At 40.4% G+C, this 22,622-nt stretch overlaps 2 protein-coding genes across 11 annotated transcripts; both read right to left on the minus strand.

The window, feature by feature from the left end:
* Window positions 1-328: 328 nt before the first annotated feature.
* Window positions 329-4,850, minus strand: rack1 (receptor for activated C kinase 1). The gene is made up of 8 exons (XM_056439171.1): window positions 4,650-4,850; window positions 3,275-3,446; window positions 2,475-2,622; window positions 1,703-1,798; window positions 1,426-1,536; window positions 1,004-1,144; window positions 676-786; window positions 329-443 (listed from the first exon to the last, which is right to left on the minus strand). Exons 1-8 carry the CDS (start codon window positions 4,756-4,758, stop codon window positions 378-380), a joined length of 954 nt encoding a protein of 317 aa, XP_056295146.1. The 5' UTR covers window positions 4,759-4,850; the 3' UTR covers window positions 329-377.
* Window positions 4,851-6,819: 1,969 nt separating this feature from the next.
* On the minus strand, window positions 6,820-22,415 carry col23a1a (collagen type XXIII alpha 1 chain a). Of its 10 annotated transcripts, XM_056438802.1 has the most exons (24): window positions 21,963-22,415; window positions 20,450-20,566; window positions 18,260-18,286; window positions 18,109-18,135; window positions 17,912-17,965; window positions 17,765-17,824; window positions 17,603-17,647; window positions 17,438-17,515; window positions 17,245-17,268; window positions 13,573-13,617; window positions 12,985-13,029; window positions 12,822-12,902; window positions 12,683-12,736; window positions 12,465-12,530; window positions 12,338-12,364; window positions 12,194-12,253; window positions 12,041-12,112; window positions 11,916-11,942; window positions 11,741-11,794; window positions 11,555-11,641; window positions 11,255-11,353; window positions 10,026-10,064; window positions 9,663-9,704; window positions 6,820-9,217 (listed from the first exon to the last, which is right to left on the minus strand). In XM_056438802.1, exons 1-23 carry the CDS (start codon window positions 22,329-22,331, stop codon window positions 9,702-9,704), a joined length of 1,560 nt encoding a protein of 519 aa, XP_056294777.1. In that variant the 5' UTR covers window positions 22,332-22,415; the 3' UTR covers window positions 6,820-9,217; window positions 9,663-9,701. The 10 variants fall into 10 exon arrangements, 5 of the variants coding, with proteins under 5 accessions (XP_056294777.1, XP_056294775.1, XP_056294776.1 ...); XR_008834580.1 differs by having other exon boundaries at window positions 10,026-11,353; XR_008834578.1 differs by having other exon boundaries at window positions 9,334-9,704; window positions 10,026-11,353.
* Window positions 22,416-22,622: the final 207 nt, after the last annotated feature.

Genomic DNA, 22,622 nt, shown 5'->3' on the forward strand with positions numbered 1-22,622 from the left:
TCACTTACTCAAACGAAACTCTTAAACAACCTGTACAGTAATTAAGCAAACTCTCTCCTTCTGAATGCCAAGGTCAACATTGAATGGTAACAAAAAGTCAGATGATCACTTAATATTTTATGAATTTGTTACCGTAATGCAATTTTAGACATAAATGACAAATTAACCATTCACTTATTTGTCAAATAATGGTAATTGGATTATTGCTTTAGTTCATACACCATTGTCCCTACTGCTGTTAAAGTTATAGCAACATAAAAACAGTACCACTGCTTAATTGGCAGTAATAAACATGCATCATAAACATATCAGAGTTGAAAGAAAGACGTAAGCTTTTCTCAAAGTCTTTTATTCAAAGTAGCTTGCGACGAAAGCTTTTAGCGAGTTCCAATAGTGACCTGCCACACTCTGATCAGGTTGTCAGTGTAGCCAGCAAACAAGGTCTGTAAATAAAAATAGATGGATAAAGAAAAATGATTAATACACATCTGTGATTACACCATCCTACAATATTATATAGCCTATTAATATTCAAATACGTGTGTTTCTATTTCCCCTCATATTTGCAGGTATGTCACCATTGGAGATCAGAGGTAAATGTGAATAGTTATAATCACTGGGGGTTAAACACCAATAGCCACTGAAATTGTACTGAAAAAATTCTGTGGGACGTACCTGTCCATCAGCAGACCATGCCAGGGAAGTGCACTGTGGTGGTTCAGCCTTGCTGTTTGTGCTGATCACTTCCTGTCTCAGCTCATCCACAATGATCTTGCCCTCAAGATCCTACACAAGGAAAAGAACACCAGTGACAGATCAATAAGAAGTTGATGCAACATAAATTCATTAGATAATATATACATTTGTCTAGACTAGAGCTCAGAAACAGCCTCTTTATCATCATATAATACAGTTGGCATTGGAAGTTTCATCACCGCCCTTTGCACTGTAGCTTTAATGCGTCTTTTAATGATCATGACTGATTTAGAATGAAGTCTTTTACCCAGATTTTGATACTGGGGCCAGTGGCGGCACACAGCCAGTAACGGTTGGGGCTGAAGCAAAGGGCATTGATGGTGTCGCCACTGTCGAGGGTGTAGAGGTGCTTGCCCTCATTCAGGTCCCACAGCATGGCCTGACCGTCCTAGACAATGAGAAAATACGCAGCAATAGCCATATTAATAGATATATTACATTGCTAGGATATAGAACACATTCGTGTATGCGTTTGTTGCATACAATTTTTAAGTGCAGGTATAACTCAGAAACAGCCTCTTTATCATCAATGTTAAACAGATACTTTTGAAAGTTTTCATCACAGCTAAAACCTGCAGCTGAACTTAAAATGTGTGCTTTAGTTGAGTTCAGAATGGTGGGGAAAATCATTCTGTGGTAATCTACAATTCAAAAAGGGTTCATTCATACCCTTCCACCAGATGCACACAGGGAGCCATCAGGAGAGACCGTAACGGTGTTCAGGAATCCAGTATGGCCAATGTGGTTAGTCTTCAGCTTGCAGTTGGCCAGGTTCCACACCTAGAAGTAAAGGACAGGAATCATGTAGCTTTATACAGGTTGTGGTCTCATCCACGGGGATATTGAGGCAATACAAGCCAGTTTTTCAAAATCTACTTAGAATCACATAAATTCAGTTGCAAGAGAACTCAGGCAAACGCTAAGGACGTTTAAAAGAGTCAAATACCTTGACCATCTTGTCCCAGCCGCAGGAGACAATGATAGGGTTGTTGCTGTTGGGGGAGAAGCGTACACAAGAAGCCCACTCAGAATGACCTTCGTCCTGCAAATATAAAAGGAACATACATTTTCAATGCAAGATTATTTGGTTCCCCAACGTTAGCGTTATTGTTTTGTTTATTGGCCATATGAAATCAAGCAAGGTGGGAAAAACCGATGTCTGCAGTATTGTTTTGTTTGGCTACTTATTAGCAACATGAACCAAGATTACACACATTTTCAATGAACCAAGGTCACTGCGGCATTTGGTTTATATTATTTAAAAATCAACATTCTGGACTTCACATCCATCTGCTGTAGATAACTAGTCTACAGCAGTATCTATCCTTTTGACATAAATTTGAGAAAACGTCATACTAAATGATAGTAGTCGTCCCCGCCCCCCTCCTATTAAGACAGCCAAGTTTAGACTTCTAATGTCAAGTGGCGCAAGAACATTGACAAGTATTTAAATTCACTAATATCTAGTTCAACTGACACCGAAAGAGATCAACTTGCTACTCACAAGACGACCTTCTTCAGTGTGTATTCTGGTACACTGAGGAGCGTCTTGCCAAAAACCTCTGTGTGGGAATATAACAAAGTCAAATTGGTGTGCTGTTCTAGTCTTCCCCTTTTCATTATCCACATTCAGTCCAGCAACCCTGCCTTCTCAGTCTTATCACGAGTTGGGGCGTTGTCTTAATCATAAATCCCATCGAAATGACCTGGCAGCTCACCTGGATGGTGTATTTGCACACTCCAAGAGTGTTCCATAGCTTGATGGTCTTGTCCCGGGAGCCAGACACAATCTGGCGGTTATCAGCGGAAAAGGCCACGCTTAAAACATCCTTGGTGTGTCCAACAAAGTGGCGGGTGGTGAGGCCACTGGGGAAGCAAATTTTTATTTAATTTAAAAGAAGTCCAACAAGCTGTGTCTTTAAAGACCAAATTAGAAGGAAGCATTTCCAATACAGCTTTACATGTTTTTTTAGAGCGGTGAGTCCAAAGTTCACTAATAATGGATGGAAGAATTGGGTGACTATGCATTTTTAGCATTACTACAACAGTGTTTGTACTAATATGATACTAAGTGGGATTCATAACAAGCTGGGTAGTCTATCATAGGCAGACGTAGCATAACATTTTTACAAATGCATATTTATGGGCAGGTATAACTCAGAAACAGCCTCTTTATCATCAATGTTAAACAGATACTTGTAAAGCTTTCATCATTGCTAAAACCTGCAGCTGGACTTAAACATGTACTTCAGTTGAGTTTAAGCATGGTAAATTGACATCGAATTATTGAATTCACGAGATTGCAGAAAGGGGGCTTTGGAGTTAATAGTTTAGTTATATGGTCAGATTGTATTTCACAAATCCTAAATTCCTAGCAACAGTAGACAAGACACTTCCGTGCTAAACTTTTACACATACAAAACACCCACACAATTGATAAGAAATCTAACAAGACACTAAAAGTAAGACAGAAAAAATCTAAACATGTGCTTTAGAGATTGCCATTGTCTGTACGTACGATGTGAGATCCCACAGGCGAAGGCACCCATCCCAGGCACCGGACAGGGCAAACTGTCCATCTGAGGAGATGACCACATCACTTACGAAGTGAGAGTGGCCCTTCAAGGAGCGCTGGGGGATGCCATAGTTTGTTTCATCACGGGTCAGCTTCCACATGATGATAGACTTATCTGGAAAACAAGATATACAGGATATGTTTAGCTTTGTGTCCATATTTCATTCTGGGGATAACTGATATTAACATTACTATGCCATTATATTTTTGTTTCAGTGCATTTCCAAAGAAAGCTAACATTTAGTCATGAGAATGTAAGTTGCATTCAAGTTCACTGGACTTGTCAGTTTTGATGCAGATTTATAGAGGAAAATCATATTTTTTGTACCCTCGTCACAATTGAAATTGATTACTTGGATAGGTAATGAATGATTAAACATCACAGCATTGTCAGATGCTTTCAGAAAGATTGACCACTTCTCTAGCTAATCTTATCGTCTTCATGGGATCGTAGAGACATGGATGTGATCTGTGGCCATTTGTGACGAGAACTGGGACTTAGAACATCTAAACTGGAGAGATCAAAGTTTAAGGGCATTTTAACATATTGCCACTTTACATTTAACTAAATAAAAGTCTACAATGTAATAGTCCACAGTCTACACACGTCAGCATGCAATTAATGTCTAATATTTCACTATCTTATTATAATTAGCTCATTCGCATTTAAATAAGTGTTTCCATTCCCCCTCATATTTGCAGGACTGTCACCATTAGAGATCAGAGGTAAAAGTGAATGGGTATAATCACTGGGGGATAAAAACGTCAGCCACCGTACTGGAAAAATCCTACATGAGGGTGATGTACCTTATTGTAATAATGACCTGCCAGAAGCCACGCAATACTTCCAGTTTGTGCCTCAAGCGTGATCGCAAAATATTACATAATATGGGACTCGTACTTTCCTCACAAATAAATACAGGTGCGAGTTAAGTTGTTATTTGCATGGTTTCTATCGTTAGATGAATAGTTTTAGCAGAACGGGAACATATTGGGCTACTGTGGCGTTCCTCATCACTATTATACGTTTACACGAGACTAAATGTGGCATTACACGTGTCAGAGCGACATTACTGATGGCGTTAGCTAGTGTTAGCAACTTTAAGCTAACCGGCCTCGGTCTCACAAGTCCGGGCAGATTCCGTCCAAGTACCAAATACGTACAACTTCACGCCCGTAATTGACAAGTAAGCCGCGTGTGCACAACCGACTCACGCCAGCGTCGTCGTTTATATCGCGTATGTTAGTTGGAAGTTCCGCTGACTAATGCTAACCTAACGTCGGCCATGTTGGCGGAGCCAGGAGGGGGAATCCTCACCTCGGGACGCCGACAGAATCATGTCGGGATACTGGGGCGTCGTGGCGATCTGGGTGACCCATCCACTGTGACCCTTCAGGGTCCCCCTCACTGTCATCTGCTCGGTCATCTTGGCGAGGTTTGGTGGTGCCTTTTACAAGGATGGATTCGGATTTGCCTCAGGTCCAGGGGAGCCTAGGTCCTCATCGCGTCTCAGCACAGAGGAAAAGGAAGTCGAAACCCGGATGCTAAAGCTATGAAGGGTTCGCGGCCCGCAAAGGATTCTGGGAAATGTGGACAAGGAGAATGGCGCTTTATTCAAGCAAGGCCGCTAAGAGGAAATAAATTAGTGATCTGAGGGACGACAATGACGCTTTTCATCAAAAATCTGATTTGTATGAATCGTTACATTTTTGAAATAATTCTGTAAATAAACAACGAATAGGATATGGTTATATGGTTAAATATCATTATGAAATGCCACATTCTTGCATGCAAATGGGAATGTTGAATCCCTCTTTTTGTTTATATATTAGTTTAAGAATGACCTCCTTTTGTTCTGGATTGTTGATGGGAGTGCTCGTATTGAACCATTAGAAGACTTGCATTTGAATAAAGTTGTAGTTTTTCATTATCTTTTTGGAACAATATGTATATACATATATAATATGTATATAAATATATGTTAATAAATATATTATAAATATAACAACATTTGTTTACAAAGAAATTGGCTATTTTTAAAGGAAACCATTATCTGAATGTCTCATTGTTAATCCATAGACAGAATACTGAAAAATACTACAAATTGGGAATGCTATTACTGAAATAATGTTAATGATAGCATTTCATTTAAACTGTCGATTTTTGAGAGATGAAACCCTCCAGTGGAAACGTATTCATGACGCATGTAATATAGATATAGAATATTGCCAGGATGGTTAATAACTTTCATATATGTGACATCAATTCACAAACATTGCACCACAAAAATAAGATAATGTGTTCATTTAAAACAAGCTGTTGTTGAAAGTGAAAAACATAAACAACCAAGTTCCTGTAAACAATTAAATGCCGTTTTTTTTACAATGTTCTCTTCCTCATCAACTGCAACCACTTGTGTAGTAACATGTTGTTCAGACTTAGAAACAATGAGCTTGTTCAACTAAAACAATGGAGGACATATGGGAATTATTTCAGAAAATGTTTCATGTATTTCTTTGCTGAAATTTGTAAAATATCCCTGACAGGCATATTAAGGCCAGAAGACTTTCCGCCGGTGTTTTATTGTGTTGTTTTTGAACAAACCAACTAACTAACTAACTAACTAACAGGATAATAAAAGGAACTTTTGATTTGGAGCTTTCCACAGGGCGTCAACGACAACATCAAGTTGGCAAAAAGGGATCAACACATTCAGCAGAATGTAGTCATGGACATTTTCTATGGAATATTTCTGAATTCAGTATTGATACCAATCTTTTTTTAATGAAATATCTCACAAAGTGGACCATCAAATTTGATACAGATATACATGATGAAATATAATAACTTTGGTGATTCCTATGGAGTCTTTATCAGATAAAAATTATAATTTATACGACCCTTTGGTTTGTGATAGGCCATTCTTATCCATCAGCTTCAGCTTTAGCTTGTGTTTTGTGCGATTAGAAAATATGAGCATGAGCATTACCTCGTATCCATTGTCAATGTGAGCGTGTTAGCATGGTGGTGTCAGCATTTCAATGCACTGCTGTCCCTGAGAACAGCTTCACATCGCTGCAATGGCTGTAGACTATTGTGTTTGGTTTACGGTTTATTCTAGTGGGTTAAAGTATAGTGCCACGTATTTGAAGAGATTGTTCAACTTTAGAAATGTAGGAAATATAAAATGTTTTCACTGGTAATCATTCAACTAGTGGCTTTCAGCAAGAGTATAACGATGGGAGAAAAGCTGCTGTCTCTTCTAACATATTACATGAACTTGAGCTCACAGGGCCCCTTTGCTTAAATATGTGTTGCAGTACCTGCCTGTCTTTACATTGTACCATATATTCTGGTGTGGTTCTTTTACATTCAATACATTTGCCTCCTTTGGTTTAATTATTGCATTTTTATACATGCATTATGTGGGAGGGGTGGCAGAATATCTTGATTTTATATTGTGTTATATTAAATGAATGCAACTGAATATTGTTATATGATGCTTTAATGGACAAAAACAACATACAACTGTACAGTTTACTTCAGTTTACATGTTTAGTTGATCACATTTCATGTTTTACATTTTTAGACAAGTAATTACAAAAATAGCTTCATTCCTTTACAACCAAGTACACAACCAAAAGTCATTCTCACAAAATCAATCTAGTACTGTGATACTGAGTATGACTAAAACACACAACTGTATTCACATTGCCATTTACTGACTCCATCACGCCGTACAACTAAAATTGATAGAATCTGCAAAAGAAATAAACACATATGATAGCGTTAAGTGGCAGATAACCATCAGCTTCCAGTGAAATTATGCTTTCAGTTACTTCTCAGTCAACAAACATTTTTATTATTTTCAAATATAGTTTGTATGCCAGCTATTCTATTTCATCTCAATGAAATGTAACTCCTTTACATGTTTGGTTTTTAAAAGAAAAGGTCTCTAGAATACAATTTGCTGTTTAAATGAGCGGTGCAGTACAGGGGTGTAATATGTTATGTACCCTACGAACCTCTTTTACTAAAGTGAAAACATTCAGTGGGACTGTTCATCATATTTATCCCAATGATATGGAAATAAATGAAGTGATGTCAGTAATTCTGGTCTCTATCATTGGGACGTAATGTGAGCCAGTGGATATGTTTGATTACAAATTGACAGCATTAGTCAGCATTACTAATGTCCTGTGTGTTTTCTGGATTCAGTAAAAACTATGAACCAACACTGCTATCCTTCTGGTACGAGTCCCTAATTGAAATAACAAATATCCATATAAATGTCAATTTTTATTCCTCCGATTAATTTGAAGATATTGTGGAAACTCCTACTAGAATTGGAATTAGCAATGTTTAGCAGCCTGTATGTACATGTTGAATATAGATCAACAAATAAAACATTATGTTGTAAATGATTGATTGTCAGTCATGTCCAGCGATGTATTGCTTAATGCTATTTACATTCAGGTGTATGTATTTCTGTCCATGTAAAGAGGACCACATAATGATTCCATGAATCTCTGCCCTGTATACATGTAGCCAAATATGTGATATTAGTACATCAGTAAAACCCACGTTTTATTTATGTTCAACATTCCTTTAAACAATGATACATGTGTTATGGTGGACATGTTTTTTTTGCATATGGATATGCAGAGTATAGCTTTAAAATGTGTGCATTAAAGTATATAAGCACCATGGAATTATTCCATTTGAGAAATGTTTTCGAAAGACCAAAACACACCTGTAAAAGTCATTTGATAGTAAAGACTTAAAACGTTTTTGGGATAATTGAAAAAAAGCACACTCAAATGCAAAAATAACTGATAAACCATTGTCCAGAGGTGTACTGCTGGAAAAAAAAGATTCCCCAAAAACAATGGTTTTGTATACATTTGATTCAATTTTCATATTTTAGTCTGTTAGTCCTTCAATTCAAATAATTATATTGATTCAAAAATATCAAACAAACACATTTAAGTCAGCAGCAAGAACGTACACTGTCCAGAGCAAATTGGCAACAGTAAATCAAACATATCTTCATCAGTGATTAAAGGATAATGATCATTTAAAATGCAGCAACATTATAGCAAAATAATATTTGACTGGCAATAATTTGTCAAGGCAAGAAAAACACTGGTTTATTACTAATACTGTAAATAGTTGCTTCAAATCTGGCCTTGAAGTTTTACTATCTATATATTCCACAAACATGGCAATGCACAGGAATGCAAACTGTAACTGGACAAAAACTGTAATAATATAACACAAGAAAACATGTCACCACTGACACAAGTGCAAGTCTTAAAAAGGTAGACTTACTGACTTTTCTGAGTGGCTTGTTCAAATGGAAAGACTATTAAAACGGCTTCATGTTAATGCAAAGGAATCTAATTTAATTTGATCTTTCAGTCAGGTAGTCATACAGCTGTCAGCACGCTAAACACCACTGTTTGTTATGATCATGCATTTAACTCGTGAACGCCTTTACAAAAGAGCCATACAAGAGATCCCCACAACGTGTTCAAAGTATCTGTAGTATATCCTTCCTTATGTGCCAGTGACGTCAGTGACTCCCAAATAACTTTGACTGGTTGTGAAGCTTTTGTGCAACATCATCAGCCGCAGGTGTGTCTTTACTTCTCAGGTGAGTGTGGAAATGCAGGGCTCTCTGTCGCCCCCCTCTCGGAGAGTTTCCATGACGGAGGATCAGAGGGTTCATTATGTCACTGAGGCATGGTTCACTCGGCTTCATCAAAGGCCAATCTGCCCCTTGTGCTCTCTGCCTGTTTATGTGTCCTTTCTCCACCAGGCCACACACCCATTCAGGGCTGAGAGAGACACTTGCGTTTGAGCTTCTGTCTCGCCATTTCCTCCTTTTAGAAAACAGAGAGAGAAGAAGAGAGTACTGACCCACATTCCTCCATCTGCCACTCCCAAAGAGATCTGTCCATCCATCCAAGCATCCGTGAGAGTGAGTGAGTGTACACACCATTATATCCATACAGCGTTCATGATTACCATCAGGCAGCAAGTCAGGCTTTGTTAGTGAGACCGCTAGACTATCAAGGCACCCCAACACTGTCATCTGGACTGTCCTTCAAAGTAAGAGTCCAACTGCCAGTTCAGTTTCATCTTCTCAAAACCATAGCTGCATTCCCAACAACACTGGCTCTCTAAAGTTTAAAAAAATTATTGGAACACTGTAGACTCAAAAATGTCCTTGTTAAAAAAATCTCAATATATTATATCAAATGTTTTACGAAAAAAAGAAATAAAAGGGAGAGGGTTGTTGGTGTAGTATTCAACTGCAATATATACCATATCAATATGTACAGATTCCATGCTGCTGGTTAGTCATCACTGTAAAGAAGAATAGTAGGGATACATTATTAGTAGCATACCAAATTAAAATCCAAACATAAATAACTATCGATAACAAATACTCATGCTTTATGATTACAAGCTCACACATTGTAATATACTTACAAAATGTCCCTGTATCAAATCAGAGTCAAGCAATTAATTTAATGCTGGCACTCTATGATTATTAATGTATGCGTTGGTTGCACATAGTGTTAGCTTTTTCCTACCCTCTGATGGTGCCATCTGCTGTCTCATAATACAATGCTCCTCCTTCAATTAGTAAACAATACATTTTACAAATAACCTCTTAACACTCACCTTGTGCCAGCAGCCTGGTATGGGCAGCCCATCCTGTCCCTGTAGAGAAGGAACAGCAGTGGAATGTTTACAAGCCGGAACATGTCCTGTGATGAATGCTTAAACACACCTTAGTCATGTGACACATGTCCAAGGTGTGCACTCTCTATCAGCAAACTTATGTTGTAGGCTACAACAAAGCAAAGGTGGAGGCTGAGCGTGAAATAGTTGAGATTTAGATTAAGTTTGAAACCACTCATATCTTTATATGTATACATTTTGAATAAAGGGCTACTATTGGTAACTGTTAATTTAGCGTAGCATAAAGATTGGTAGGTTACCTAGACGGAATAGCTAGCCTGGCTTTTAAAGGAAAAGTGTGTAGGGTTTTGTGACATATAGCTGTGTAGGTGCAGATTGCAACCAACTGATACCCCTCCACTCACTCCCCCTTTTCCAAGAGGGCAATAACTTGATATTATGTATGAACTAAAGAGTAGAGGTCCTGCTAGGCACATTTTTTTACTTTGGGCAGAGCCAGGCAAACAGTTTCCCCCTGCTGCCACTCTTTATGCTAAGCTAAGCTAACTAGCTGCAGCCTTATATCTAACAGATACTGTATGTGAGTGGTATTAATGCGCTCATCTAAATTGTACATCATACAACTTATAAGCAAATACAAAAAAAACAGAACATGATTTATGGTGGCCATTAGTTGATTTCAATGCATTCTTTTCTGTATGTTTCTTTTTGTGAGTGTACTGTAGACCTCTTTTATTTGGCCGTTAGAATAATGTTTTATGTTTGTAACCAGGTATCTTGGGAGTTGTTCCTGATCCGATGTGAGCTCCTGGGACAGGGATGTCGTATGTGTACAGATTGTAAAGCCCTCTGAGGCAAATTTGTAATTTGTGATATTGAGCAATACAAAATAAACTGAATTGAATTGAATCTTCCATCCATTTATTTCACACATGAAAAGCAAGATGTAATATAGAGACATATCAGAATTAGACAGTATTTTCCTGTTGCCAGTTAGTATTGAAACCTTTTGATATTACTGTTTATTATCTGTGCATTTCTCTCTTCATAGTGAATTCTGAACTAGACATTCATGTACTATCAGTTGGTGACTAACCGAACATGTAAAACAGAGTTTGAGACATTGAATAGAAAATAGCAACAGTAGATGCATAAATAGTGATGCAAGAGGAGGAGGACTGAGGAGGAAGGAGACAGAGATACTCTACCACAGGACAGGGGGGCTCAGTGCCGGAAGGAGTAAGAAGAGGAGATGGAGGAGAAGAAAGCCTTGCCTCCTGAGACACACCGTTACTCTCATTGCAACCCTGTCAGCAAGAGCCAGTTACACATTCACAGCAATGAGGAGGAAACTCAGAGACACACAGAAAATGACAGAAACAGTGTTGAGAAAAGAAAGCAGGGAAATACTGTATGAGGCGAGAGGACGTGGTAGTAAATAAATCACTTCTAATGTGCAGATTTACAGAGTGTGTGTGTGTGTGTGTGTGTGTGTATAGGTGACATACCACAGGACAGGGCTGGTCCAGGCCTGGAGGACCCTGCTCTCCCTTCTGGCCCTTTAGACCCCTCTTTCCCACTGATCCCCGGTCACCCTAGACGAGTAGGAAAGGCGGAGAACATTGAGGAAATAAAATGTTTCATTGCTTGTATTTGAATGAAGATAATTATATATGTTTGCGTTCTGAACTAACCTTGTCTCCCCTTTCCCCTCGTTCACCTTTCCCTCCGGTCAGACCTGGGAAACCCTGGAGATAGAAGCCCAGACAGGTCAAAGGCAGATTATCACTGGGCACAGATTCAAGTCAAATTCAATTGAAAATTATCTCATTGAAAATGTAAAGAACCGATTCCTAGCGAGAGACTCACGTCTAGTCCATGGTCCCCTGGTCTGCCCTGCAAACACACATTCACAGATAGAAATAAGAATTAAGTTTTGTTGAAGACAATACAATATTTAGTTAAGACATGAATGGAGGTGATCAGGGGCTTACTTTGTCTCCCTTCGCACCTGGAAGACCCACTAACCCTGCAGGCCCACTTGTGCCCTGGAGACCGTCTAATCCCTGCAGTTAAAAAGCACATTATCATCCATGTGACATGTCGAGGTTTAACATGTTTTATTATGATGATACTGGGTCACTTACTCTGGCTCCAGGAGCACCAGAGTCCCCTTTATCTCCCTTCATCCCAAATCCAGGCTCACCCTGCATCAGAAGGACAGGAACATTAAGCATCCAACCACATGTCAACGCCTTTACCACACACAGCATATGCTCCTGCAGTCTTACCTTAGGACCAGGCATACCATGCAGCCCCTGAAAAACATGTGTGAGTGAGTTTGAGCAGCTACAGATGCAGACAACTAACTTGACTTGAATAGCTTCTCCCTGGATTTGGAGAGAGATTAGTACTCACCATAGATCCAGGCGACCCGGGAACCCCTGGTGGGCCAGCTGGGCCTGGCTGCGAAATCATCTGAACCTGAACACCATCGCAATTAGAAAAGTCAGAGATTTACAAAATGGAATCAAATGGGATAAAACACACACTTACTGGTACAGTCCTTGGAGCCGTTGTCTGCACTGATCTGATACACATGAGTGAATGTTGTATTGCTTGTGTGTGTCACTCACCAGGTTGTCTTCCATTCTGCAGTCACCTTTCTCTCCTTTGTATCCGTCCATACCCTGACCCAGAAAAAGGAAGATGAACGCCCAGCACTTTATGCACGTTCCACTGTTTGTGTGTCAGAGAAACATGTTTACTACTTACAGCAGGCCCAGAGAGCCCCATCTCTCCCCTCCCTCCTCTCTCACCAGGGGGTCCCGTCTCACCCGTGTCCCCGTTAGGCCCCTGGAGACAAATAATTGAGAGTCAGTTCAATGATAAACATAAACAAATCTATAAGACATTGTGTGTCATTTCGCAACCATACCTTCTCCCCATCGGTTGCTGCTGGGCCAGGTAAACCAAGCTCACCCTGGAAGATGACAAGCAGAGAAAAGATGAGATTGATGAATATGAATGGCTCAGGTTTTAACACACAATCTAATTTAATTAATCATATAGCCCCTTCATTAGCTGGTGGCAGTGCACTGCTAGGATTACAGAGATTCTAAGGCTTGGTGGTATATATTATTATCACCAGGGAGACATCAGTATATGACATATTTGGCAAAAAAACTAAACTTAAAACCTGAGCTGCTGGTGATATAAGTTATTGTGTCATGTTTTCCATTGTCTTGCATACAAGGGTAATATCTGTTCAAATACGTTTGGCTTCTAGAATTATTAATATAGGAAAAAAGTGTCCTTTTCCCATAGGTTGTTGCTGGAGGACCTGATGACACTTGTAGCAGCGGACATCTACGCATCAGTGTGCTGACGGAGATAATGTATGAGTGGTGGTGGTAAAGTGGCAGTTGAAGAAAAGCAAAAAATGTAATGAATTGCTCTTGTAGTTGGAAGAAGTCATATCAATATTTAGTTATATGCAGCAATAATTGATTGATTCAGCCCTTACCTTTTCCCCTGAAGGGCCGGGGGGTCCAGGTGGTCCAGATGGACCCTGCAGAGAGAAACAAATTCAGCAAAAGATACACATGTTCAGCAGTGGCGGCTGGTGAAATATCACTCAACAATGAGAAGAAAAGAGGTTTTGAGTAGAATATTGTAAAAAACAAAGCTTTATTTAAAGAACACAGCGTGCTCAACACTGTCCAATAACAATCAACACACTGTAACTTTGGGCATGAGAGGTTCAGAGCAGCTTTAAGAAACATTGGGTTGGGTTTCAGAGGTTTGCAAAATAATAGTTTCACCCTCACATGAAAGAGGTTCAGAGCAGAATAGAGTCAGAAAGAGATGCAGCACATGTTACATTGGGTGTTTGACAGAGTAGACCCACTACTGTAAAGAAAAGTAGCCCTCCTCTCTTTAAAGTTGGCAAACTTCTCAATAACTCTCTGGTTAAAGTCAATCATGTCTGTAACCAGCCTGTTTCATTATTCTTGAGGGAATGTGTCTGTTTTTCAGAACTTCTTCGTTGTGTTTCGATGCCAGTTCGGTCTCCTTCTGCTGCTCTGCTCTGCAAACAGGGTTAGCTTCATGCTGTTAGCTCGTTAGCTCCATGCTCTTTGCTAGATAACTGCGGCAAGATTCGTGCTTTACACTTGTCTGAAGCTCTTTAGATCCCTCACCCCGTTGTAGTCCAGAGAGTTTCAGTCCCAGGACTTTGGAACAACAGACAGGGGAAACTAAACAGCGCATTACTCACTGAGCCTCCAGCTAACAGCTCCGGTTAGCAACCTGCTCCCGTAGCTCCGTGGAGTCCGAATAGTCCAGTCACGTGACATAAGAAACGATGTCATTGGCCAGGGCGCACATTTTTGTGACCCAAGATTCACGTTTCATCCGCCAATGAGAAGCCGTCCTTGCCGAAATGACCTGAAATGTTTGCTCGCTGCCGCACACACACGTTGGGCCGGAGCCCCGATAATGGGGAGGGGCTTCTCTCCGTGAGGATGAGTGGCGATATATTATTTATGTCTCATTTAACTTAAGTGGTTGTTGACAGGCTTACGGTCTCCCACACACATTTAGCGAGTCAACACGGTATATTTGTTCTTTAAATGATTTGGTATATAATGTTTTTTGACAGGATATATAATATTTTTGTCTTCTTCTTTTTTTTTTCATCTCAAAATTTTAAGAGGGGCGGCGCCCTAGCGCCCTCTATGGACGCACCGCCACTGATGTTCAGATAGTCTTTATGATGTGTCTAATCTTAGAATGAATTCAAGTTGATCCATCAAGCACTTGCAATAACGTGTTGGCCACTTGGGGGCAGTGGAAACAAGCTGTCGTCACAACATCGCCACCTTTTAAGTTGATATAATGAACTTGTTAGCAAACAGTTGCTTATGTTACACATCCAGCAGGTATGGAGTCATGTTTGAGAAATGGACGCTCAATAACTGTCCTGTTAATCAATGTGTCAAAGTTGAATTATAACAAAATGTGAATCTCTTACGCAATTGTAATTTTACTACTTGCATAGCATCATAAAAAAGAAAAAGTTCTCCCATAACCATGAACTTGTAATTATATATGAGAGCCCTACACAAGGCTGCCATCTTTATGAAAACATCCACATCTGTGGTGAAATCATCAACACCTCTGACCTTCTACAAATCTTGTTTGTCCGCAACAACCTTAACAAAGTGTTCGCCAATCAGAGGCAGACGAGGGCAGGTCTTTGGGGAATGAGGGCGAGCAAAGAATCAGTCAATCTACCTTAAATACCAGGCCAGAGCCAAAAAACTCTCTTGCACTCTTATTGCTAGTGTGCCATTGGAGCTGCCGCGTACCAATGGGGCACATGTGCCGCCGGGTTGATAACATTTTTTATTTCTGTTGTGGCCAGAAACGTGAGAGCTGTGAGAGTGAATAGTAAAGCTGTGAGTTGGACCTAGCAAACAAAGACCTGGAACTTAGCTCAGAGGAGTCTCTGTGTCTTGGTCACCATTGATGAACCGTTTCACATACATGTCATGTGATCCGTTTTTCACTATAAACATACAGATTATAGCTGCTTTATTTACATCTGTCCTTTTTAGACATGTTGTATATGTATGTCTATTTACTCTGTTTATCACAATGGTGGAACAACTCCACCATGCGGCTTGATCATGGGCCAACGCAAGCCTGACAGTAAACACAGCCGAGGATTTCTTTCTTTCATTCTGTTCACTGATCACAACCAACTTGAAGCAATTTCATTTTACAAAGATTGTGCTGAATGTGGTTTGTGGTACACAACTGTAGCCTGGCCTCATGTTCTGCAGATTGTTTTGATGCAGGATGAGACCGTTTATAAGGAGGAGAGGAAAAACAGTCACCTGACTTTATGTAACACCATGGAGGAAGAATATATGCTATCCATTCCATGTTGTCTTCTATGCCGGTTTATTAGTGAAAGCACCTTAAAAAACTCTTCTTAATCTCTACATCCTCCACCTTACACTTATTACTTCTCCCTCTGAAGTCCTCGGACATCTTTAAGTCATAATAGAGCAACCCGTGTTTGAACATGAGTAGTCTCTCTCTTTTTCCAATCTCTAACTTTTAGTTTATCATCCATTTCACCATGGAAACCAATAGATGTTAACAAACAACAATTTGATCTGAGATATTCAATCAATTTAAGTGAAGGCTTTTCATGCAAACAATTATACAAAAAGCTGTCAAATGAATGGCAGTTACAGGCAACCAATTGTATCATGAAATTCTAACCAAATTCAATGTCACATACATTTTTACCACAGATTAAACCAATACAGCTTTTCAAAAGAACAAGTGCATGGATCATAACAAGCACTGGGTGGCCAATGAGCTTGATGGTTATAACTCGAGCTGAGACCTTGCGTGTGATTACGTGCCAGCTGACACACGTTGGCCAAAGGCTTCTGATAAGATCTCAGGTTCGTGTTTGCACAGATTTCTTTGTAACTGTCTCACGCTGCCGTCTACAGCTTTGCATGCAGGAGCCCATTTCAGATCAGGTCCGAGGGGAACTGGTGCAGAGTGGTTTTTAATCAAATACACACTCCACTGCAGAGATAGTCATCTGTTATTAGCATGTTGCACGGTAACTGAGACTGTGGCGACTGTTCCTTCCTTTCTGATACATTCTCCTTGTGCATTCGATTATGTGGAACACAAATGCAAATAAAAAAACACCATGCTGTAGCGAGTTACAGCCACATACCGTGTGAGGCACATTGGAAACATAGCATGAAACTCAGAACAGTATAACAAAAGTTAATATGTTTTTTTTATCGCATGATTGAGCATGCTTTTTTGGCTGCATGTTATCTGATAGTAGAGCACAGCTGCACTATATTTTCTGGGGCTGTGTGTTTCATCCTAAATGAATACACCAGAGAGCCTGGGACATTCAGTAATGCTCTTTGGATGTAGCCTCTAGACTCTAGAGGGAGATCCAATACATCTGAAGTAAGTAGTTCTGGGTGGTGGCGGGCATCTACCAAAACATACAGATCCGCTGGCTGAAACAGTTGCGATAAGATGCGAATACACACGGGTTGTGTTGTTTTTGCAAGCCTGTGTGATCATTAGAGGTGTTAGTTACTGATCACTTCACCAGAACCATGCAGATATCGCGGCAGGTTACCGAAACACTGATGGTGTCGATGGCCTGTCAAGAAGAAAAGAGGGATAAGAAAATAGTGTTCCTTACCACGCTACCATTTCTGGGCTTGTTTAAGTTCCCCCTGACGCCTCAATTAAGATTCAGCGATAAATGTTTGATGGAATATGTAATGCAACCATATATCTGGTGTCATTGACTCTTTTACATCACTCACCTGGAAAGCATCTAGAAGCTTCCCATTGAAGTCAATGATGTCTGAGGAGCCCGTTGCGCCCTTTTCACCAGGAAAACCCTGAGGCAGAGACAGAGAAACATGAACGAGAGATACACAAACAACTGAAGATAATCGCAATACAAGTGTTTCTGTTCATCCACATACCATGGCTCCCTGTTGTCCTTGCTCTCCTATTTCCCCTTTGTCTCCCTGTTTGATTACACATATGGCATACTATGGTCAAACTCTCTCAGGCAATAGACATTTTAAATGTTTAAATATAAATAATGTTATAGCTCAGTATTGATATGTGTATCGGTTTTCTACCTTCAATCCTGGGAGTCCATCCATGCCCCTCTCTCCTTTTCCTCCGATACCGGACTCGCCCTGTTTTCACACACACAAAACCTTCAAACCAATCCATAAAAAAGACAGACATATTTAAATACTTTAACGAGTGATGCTTATCTGTACCTTCGGTCCTGGAGGACCGTGTGGTCCCGGATAGCCGGACTCCCCATCTACTCCCTGTCAATTCATAAAAGTTCTTTAATGTCAAAAGCGCACACTTTTGGTCACATGATGCAGCAGAATGTTACAAAACACTTGAGGAAAACAAGAAGTGAGGAAATTGAGTTGAGTCAAGGTCAGATGTCTAGTAATGATCATACCGGCTTTCCAGGCAATCCTTTTAGCCCCTGAAGCAGAAATATAATTGGTTACCAGAATTATCCAGATACAGAGAAATGATAATAACAGACTTGTAATAGTTATTCATGAACAACAATCAGATAGCTCCAACTGGATTTGATCTGAACTCACCTCAACGCCATCACGACCTGGAAACCCCTGAGGAGACAGAAGAGAAACCAGTGACGAGACCGCAGATAAATCTTTATAAACGACTTCAGCCACTTCCGCCACTAGATGTCAGTGTTTAGCAAGGAATGAACTTGAGTTCAGCACGTCCTTGTTCTGAGCCAGAGTACTTAGCCGACAGACAAGTGACAAATATAAACAATTTCTGAGTGTTTCATATGCTATGGCCGTTGCAGTCAGATCTCAATCCAATTGAATTCCTATGTGAGATTTCGGGTGTTTTAGACAGCGCTCCCAACAGCATCATCAAAACACAAAATGAGAAACAACAATCATTTAAACACTTTCTCCTGCCTTTTCCTGTGATGCTTCATCAATTGTTCCCGTTTGCAGGAGATGACCTCGGTGTGTGATGGTGAGCGATAACCCAACACGAACACTGAGAGAGTATTCCATGTCCACTTTTTGTCATCTGTCCGTCGGGAGTTTGGTGGCTTGTTTCGGTGAACAGACCTATCGTGGCTGTTTGTGAGGGCCAGGTGGACGTCTGCTTGGAGCAACTCAACATCTGCTATGAAGTCATCCATGGTCGAGACAACTTACTGGGATCTTGTGCAAGAGCCCTCCCTCTCTCTCACACAACCTACTATCAAGTTGATAGCACTGCAATAAAAGCATGCTATCATTTGGTTATTAGCCTTCCACTATTTTGTTGTTAAAATAATGTACAGAAGGTACTTCGAAGGGTCCAAGCTGGATTTCTTCCTCCTGCTCTTTGACTGCACATACAAACTGTCATCCTGATCCTCTCTACTTCTATGTGGTCCTCTTTTATTTCCACCCTTGGATTTTTAACCTCTTCTCTCACCCCTCTCACCTCCTCCTTGTCTTTTGATCTTTCCTACACAGCAGCGGTAAACAAATCACTGTTGCAAATCATTTCTTTAGTACTTTTTAAAATCCTGAGCGCAAAGGACGGATGAAGAGCAGTTCTGATGTCAGATGCGTTTCCACATATGAAGAATCCTACATTTACTTGAAATGAGTTCTTGAAGTTATGTTGTTTACGGACACATACACCACAGCAGCAGCCACACATCAGGCAGAAACTAGCTGCAACTTTGTTTGAACTGTCCTTCCGTTACTTTCCACTTTAAAGAAACAAACGACGATGGTTCAATGACGCCCACGCTGAGCAGGCTCACTCACTTTCTCCTGCTCAGACATCTGTCCACAGCATGGAGCTGCTCTTTGTGCCACTCTGCTTTGTTTTTGCTGTTTTAGTTTTGCAATGCTTTTAATCAACTTGAAGAATATATTAGAAATCGACTTGGACCTGTCTGTTTTTCGTCATTTTCCGAGCTGCGCAGGCTTTCTCTTTTGACGGTTCTGTGTAATCTCTCAACTCACCCACAGTGACACCAACATTTTCCCCTAAATCCTTTGCCTGCCCTGTGCCAGTTGAGGGTAACACCAAATTAATTCCATCACTTGGTTGCACAACAATTCCCTTCATAGCCTCTTTTTCGCTTTTCCATCCTACAGCCACAGCTTTAAGCTGCCGCTGCATATGAACTAAACTCTGGGAAGCAGAACATTAATTTAGAGAAACATAAACTGCCTTAGGCGAGGAGCACAGCTATTGTTTTGCAAGGCCGGCAAACTGCCCATGAACTCGCCGCAGTGCCATATCTGTTTCAGGGGTACGCAGCGACACAGTCGTGGTATAGGAGGGTGGGAGAATGGGGGGTGTTGGGGATCTTTGTGGCTGCTTTCTTACACAAACCAGACAAGGCCAGGAGTGGAGTTGCTATTCTGGAAGCTTTTAGGTAAGCCACAGCTCACTGGCAAACCAGAGAGAATGGAGATTTGGGTTCACTGCACTTACCCACTTAATATATGTGTATAAATGCACATTTACACACAACATACAAACATATATTCTCAATCTGTCACAACCTGGGGTTGAACCCACCAGGTGAACACAATTGCGGTAACGGCAGTTCCTGATGACTGAGGTGTTTTACATGACTGCATTCTTTGTGGTGTGACCTTAGTTAGAGGGTGAGCAAAATGGAGAGAATGATGAAGGAGGACAAGAATAACAGCACCAAAGTGTGGCTGTGTATGGGTGCATTGTTTCATGTAGTGGTGTACATTTGTCTCTTGTGATGCATGAGGAGAAGCTCTCACCGACTCGCCAGCAGGCCCACGTGGCCCGTCCTTGCCTGTGTTCCCAGGGGGGCCTCTGGGACCTGGGGGACCTGGAGGACCAGGAGGACCAGCGGGTCCAGCCTGGCCTTGGTCACCCTGAGAAAAAGGAAAAGAAAAAAAAGTATTTTATCCATGAAAAAGCAAAGCATTATGTCTTAATAGTTGTTGTCTCATATTGACTATCTTGGTCTGTATCAGCACAGGTTTAAACCCATTACTGCATTTCTTAAACCAATCAGAATGGTCAAGGGCAGGCCTACAGCTCTTTGGTTAACACGTAGCAATGCTGGAGCTGCATTCATTTAGTTATTAGTTTCCACTAAGTCCTGGGGGAAACCTGCGGTTTAGCTGCTTAATGCTCCAGCAGATAGTTACTAACTTTGTCCATCTCTGGTTTTGTGCTGGGCATACGGTGGGATTAAAGGGTCTTTCATAAATAACAGCTGAAACCGCAGAGAGCAAAGCTAGAATGGTTGTGAATTGGAAAATAACCAGACAATGAGCTAAAAGATGAGCTGATAAGAAATAAGGTTGATGGACCTAAGTTCATTATGTGAGTGACTTCATTTATAAATATCGATCGAATTGTCAGTATAAAAATGTGGATTACAGCCTTATCTTCTCTGTTTGTTTATTTATTTTATTGCACCATCTTTTTACCGTGTATTATACTTTGCTCTTCAATCTGTCTATGTTTTGGCCCTTGTTGTTTTAATTGACTTCTGTACTGCACTTTGTGACACTTTGTCTGTGATAAGTGCAATATAAATAAACTTGACTTACTTACTTACTTAAAAAGTCTTAAATATAATCAGTATGATAAATAATTTAGGCTTTTCTACATAATTAAAAATCCTAATTAAATCTTTCATCACTGGATCTACACTGGGGGCCCGTCTTGTTTGATGACTTCTACTCTCATGCTTCGGCCAAACAGAAACCATAAAGGACCTAGAAGTCCCCACAGAAGGGGATGTACTGAAGGCCCAGTGTTGTCCCAATAGTCACATGGTGACACTTCCTCTGCACTCACTCGTCTCTATGAACATGTGGTGCTTTAGTATTTGCTTTGTTGCGGCAAGCAACATAATAGAGCAAGCCCTTTCAATCAAATTATATTACCGAAGACGAGGTACAAATAATTATCACGTCTATGTTAAGCTAATAAGGCTTCAATGTAACTGTCACAAACAAAGCTTTTCTATTCTTCTTGTAATGAGTAGCAACCCTTTCTGGAGGCTTTCTGAAATGCGTGTGCCTCATCTTCCAAGATGTTTTGATACATTTCTGGAAGCTTTAGAACTTTGATAAACAATTAAATTGAATAAATACTGTGAACTAAACAAGCCGGCACACTCAGGAAAAGAACACGGAAACAACGAAATGCAACTAAGAAAAGTAAGAAAGAAGGGAGATGCATTGTTAATCAAAACATGCATAAGAATGTTAATTAAAGTGTTCAAAGTGCACACATGCACAAATTGTGGTGTACCTTCAGAAAGCGTCTCTGAAAACTACCGGACTGCTCTCCAGAGAGAAAGCCATGGTCATATCTGGGAAAGACCATCTGAGATGCAAGAGGTGCGGCAGGGACAAGAAGTAGAAATTCAGGAGAAAAAGGAAATAGTGGAAAGAGAGAGAGAGAGAGGGTGGGACATGGAGCATGTTGAAGGACAAACAAGATGGGAAAGAGAAAGGGATAAATGAGTACCGAAACCAGAAACCAATCGTTAATTAAGAGACTGCAGATGAGAATCCAACCAAGAGGGAAATAACTGCTGTGGGAAAAAACAGATGAGAGTTCAGCGGTCTTTGAAGCTGGAAGCCGAAAGAGAAAGCTTAAGGAGGGTGTTTGGCCCATTTGTCTGCAGCGATAGCAAGAGATGAGCAGCCTGACAGAGAGCGCAGGCTGCTGGGAGGACTTCGCGACTGTTCGCTTGGAGGAACAAACCTTGACGGTGAGAATCTGATTACTGTGCAGACCTGCATATGTGCCGTAGTTAGGAGGACCCTGAAGAGAGGAAGTGACAACGGGAACGATGAACAACTTACAGTGGCATACCAATGGGGTTGGAAATGGCATGACAAGATATACATTTGAGAATGAAAAATACGTAATACATCATCTGCAAATAGTGAGACATAAAGAGTT

This window comes from Pseudoliparis swirei, chromosome 19, assembly GCF_029220125.1.
Source record: "Pseudoliparis swirei isolate HS2019 ecotype Mariana Trench chromosome 19, NWPU_hadal_v1, whole genome shotgun sequence".
In the NCBI taxonomy this organism is placed as follows: domain Eukaryota; kingdom Metazoa; phylum Chordata; class Actinopteri; order Perciformes; family Liparidae; genus Pseudoliparis; species Pseudoliparis swirei.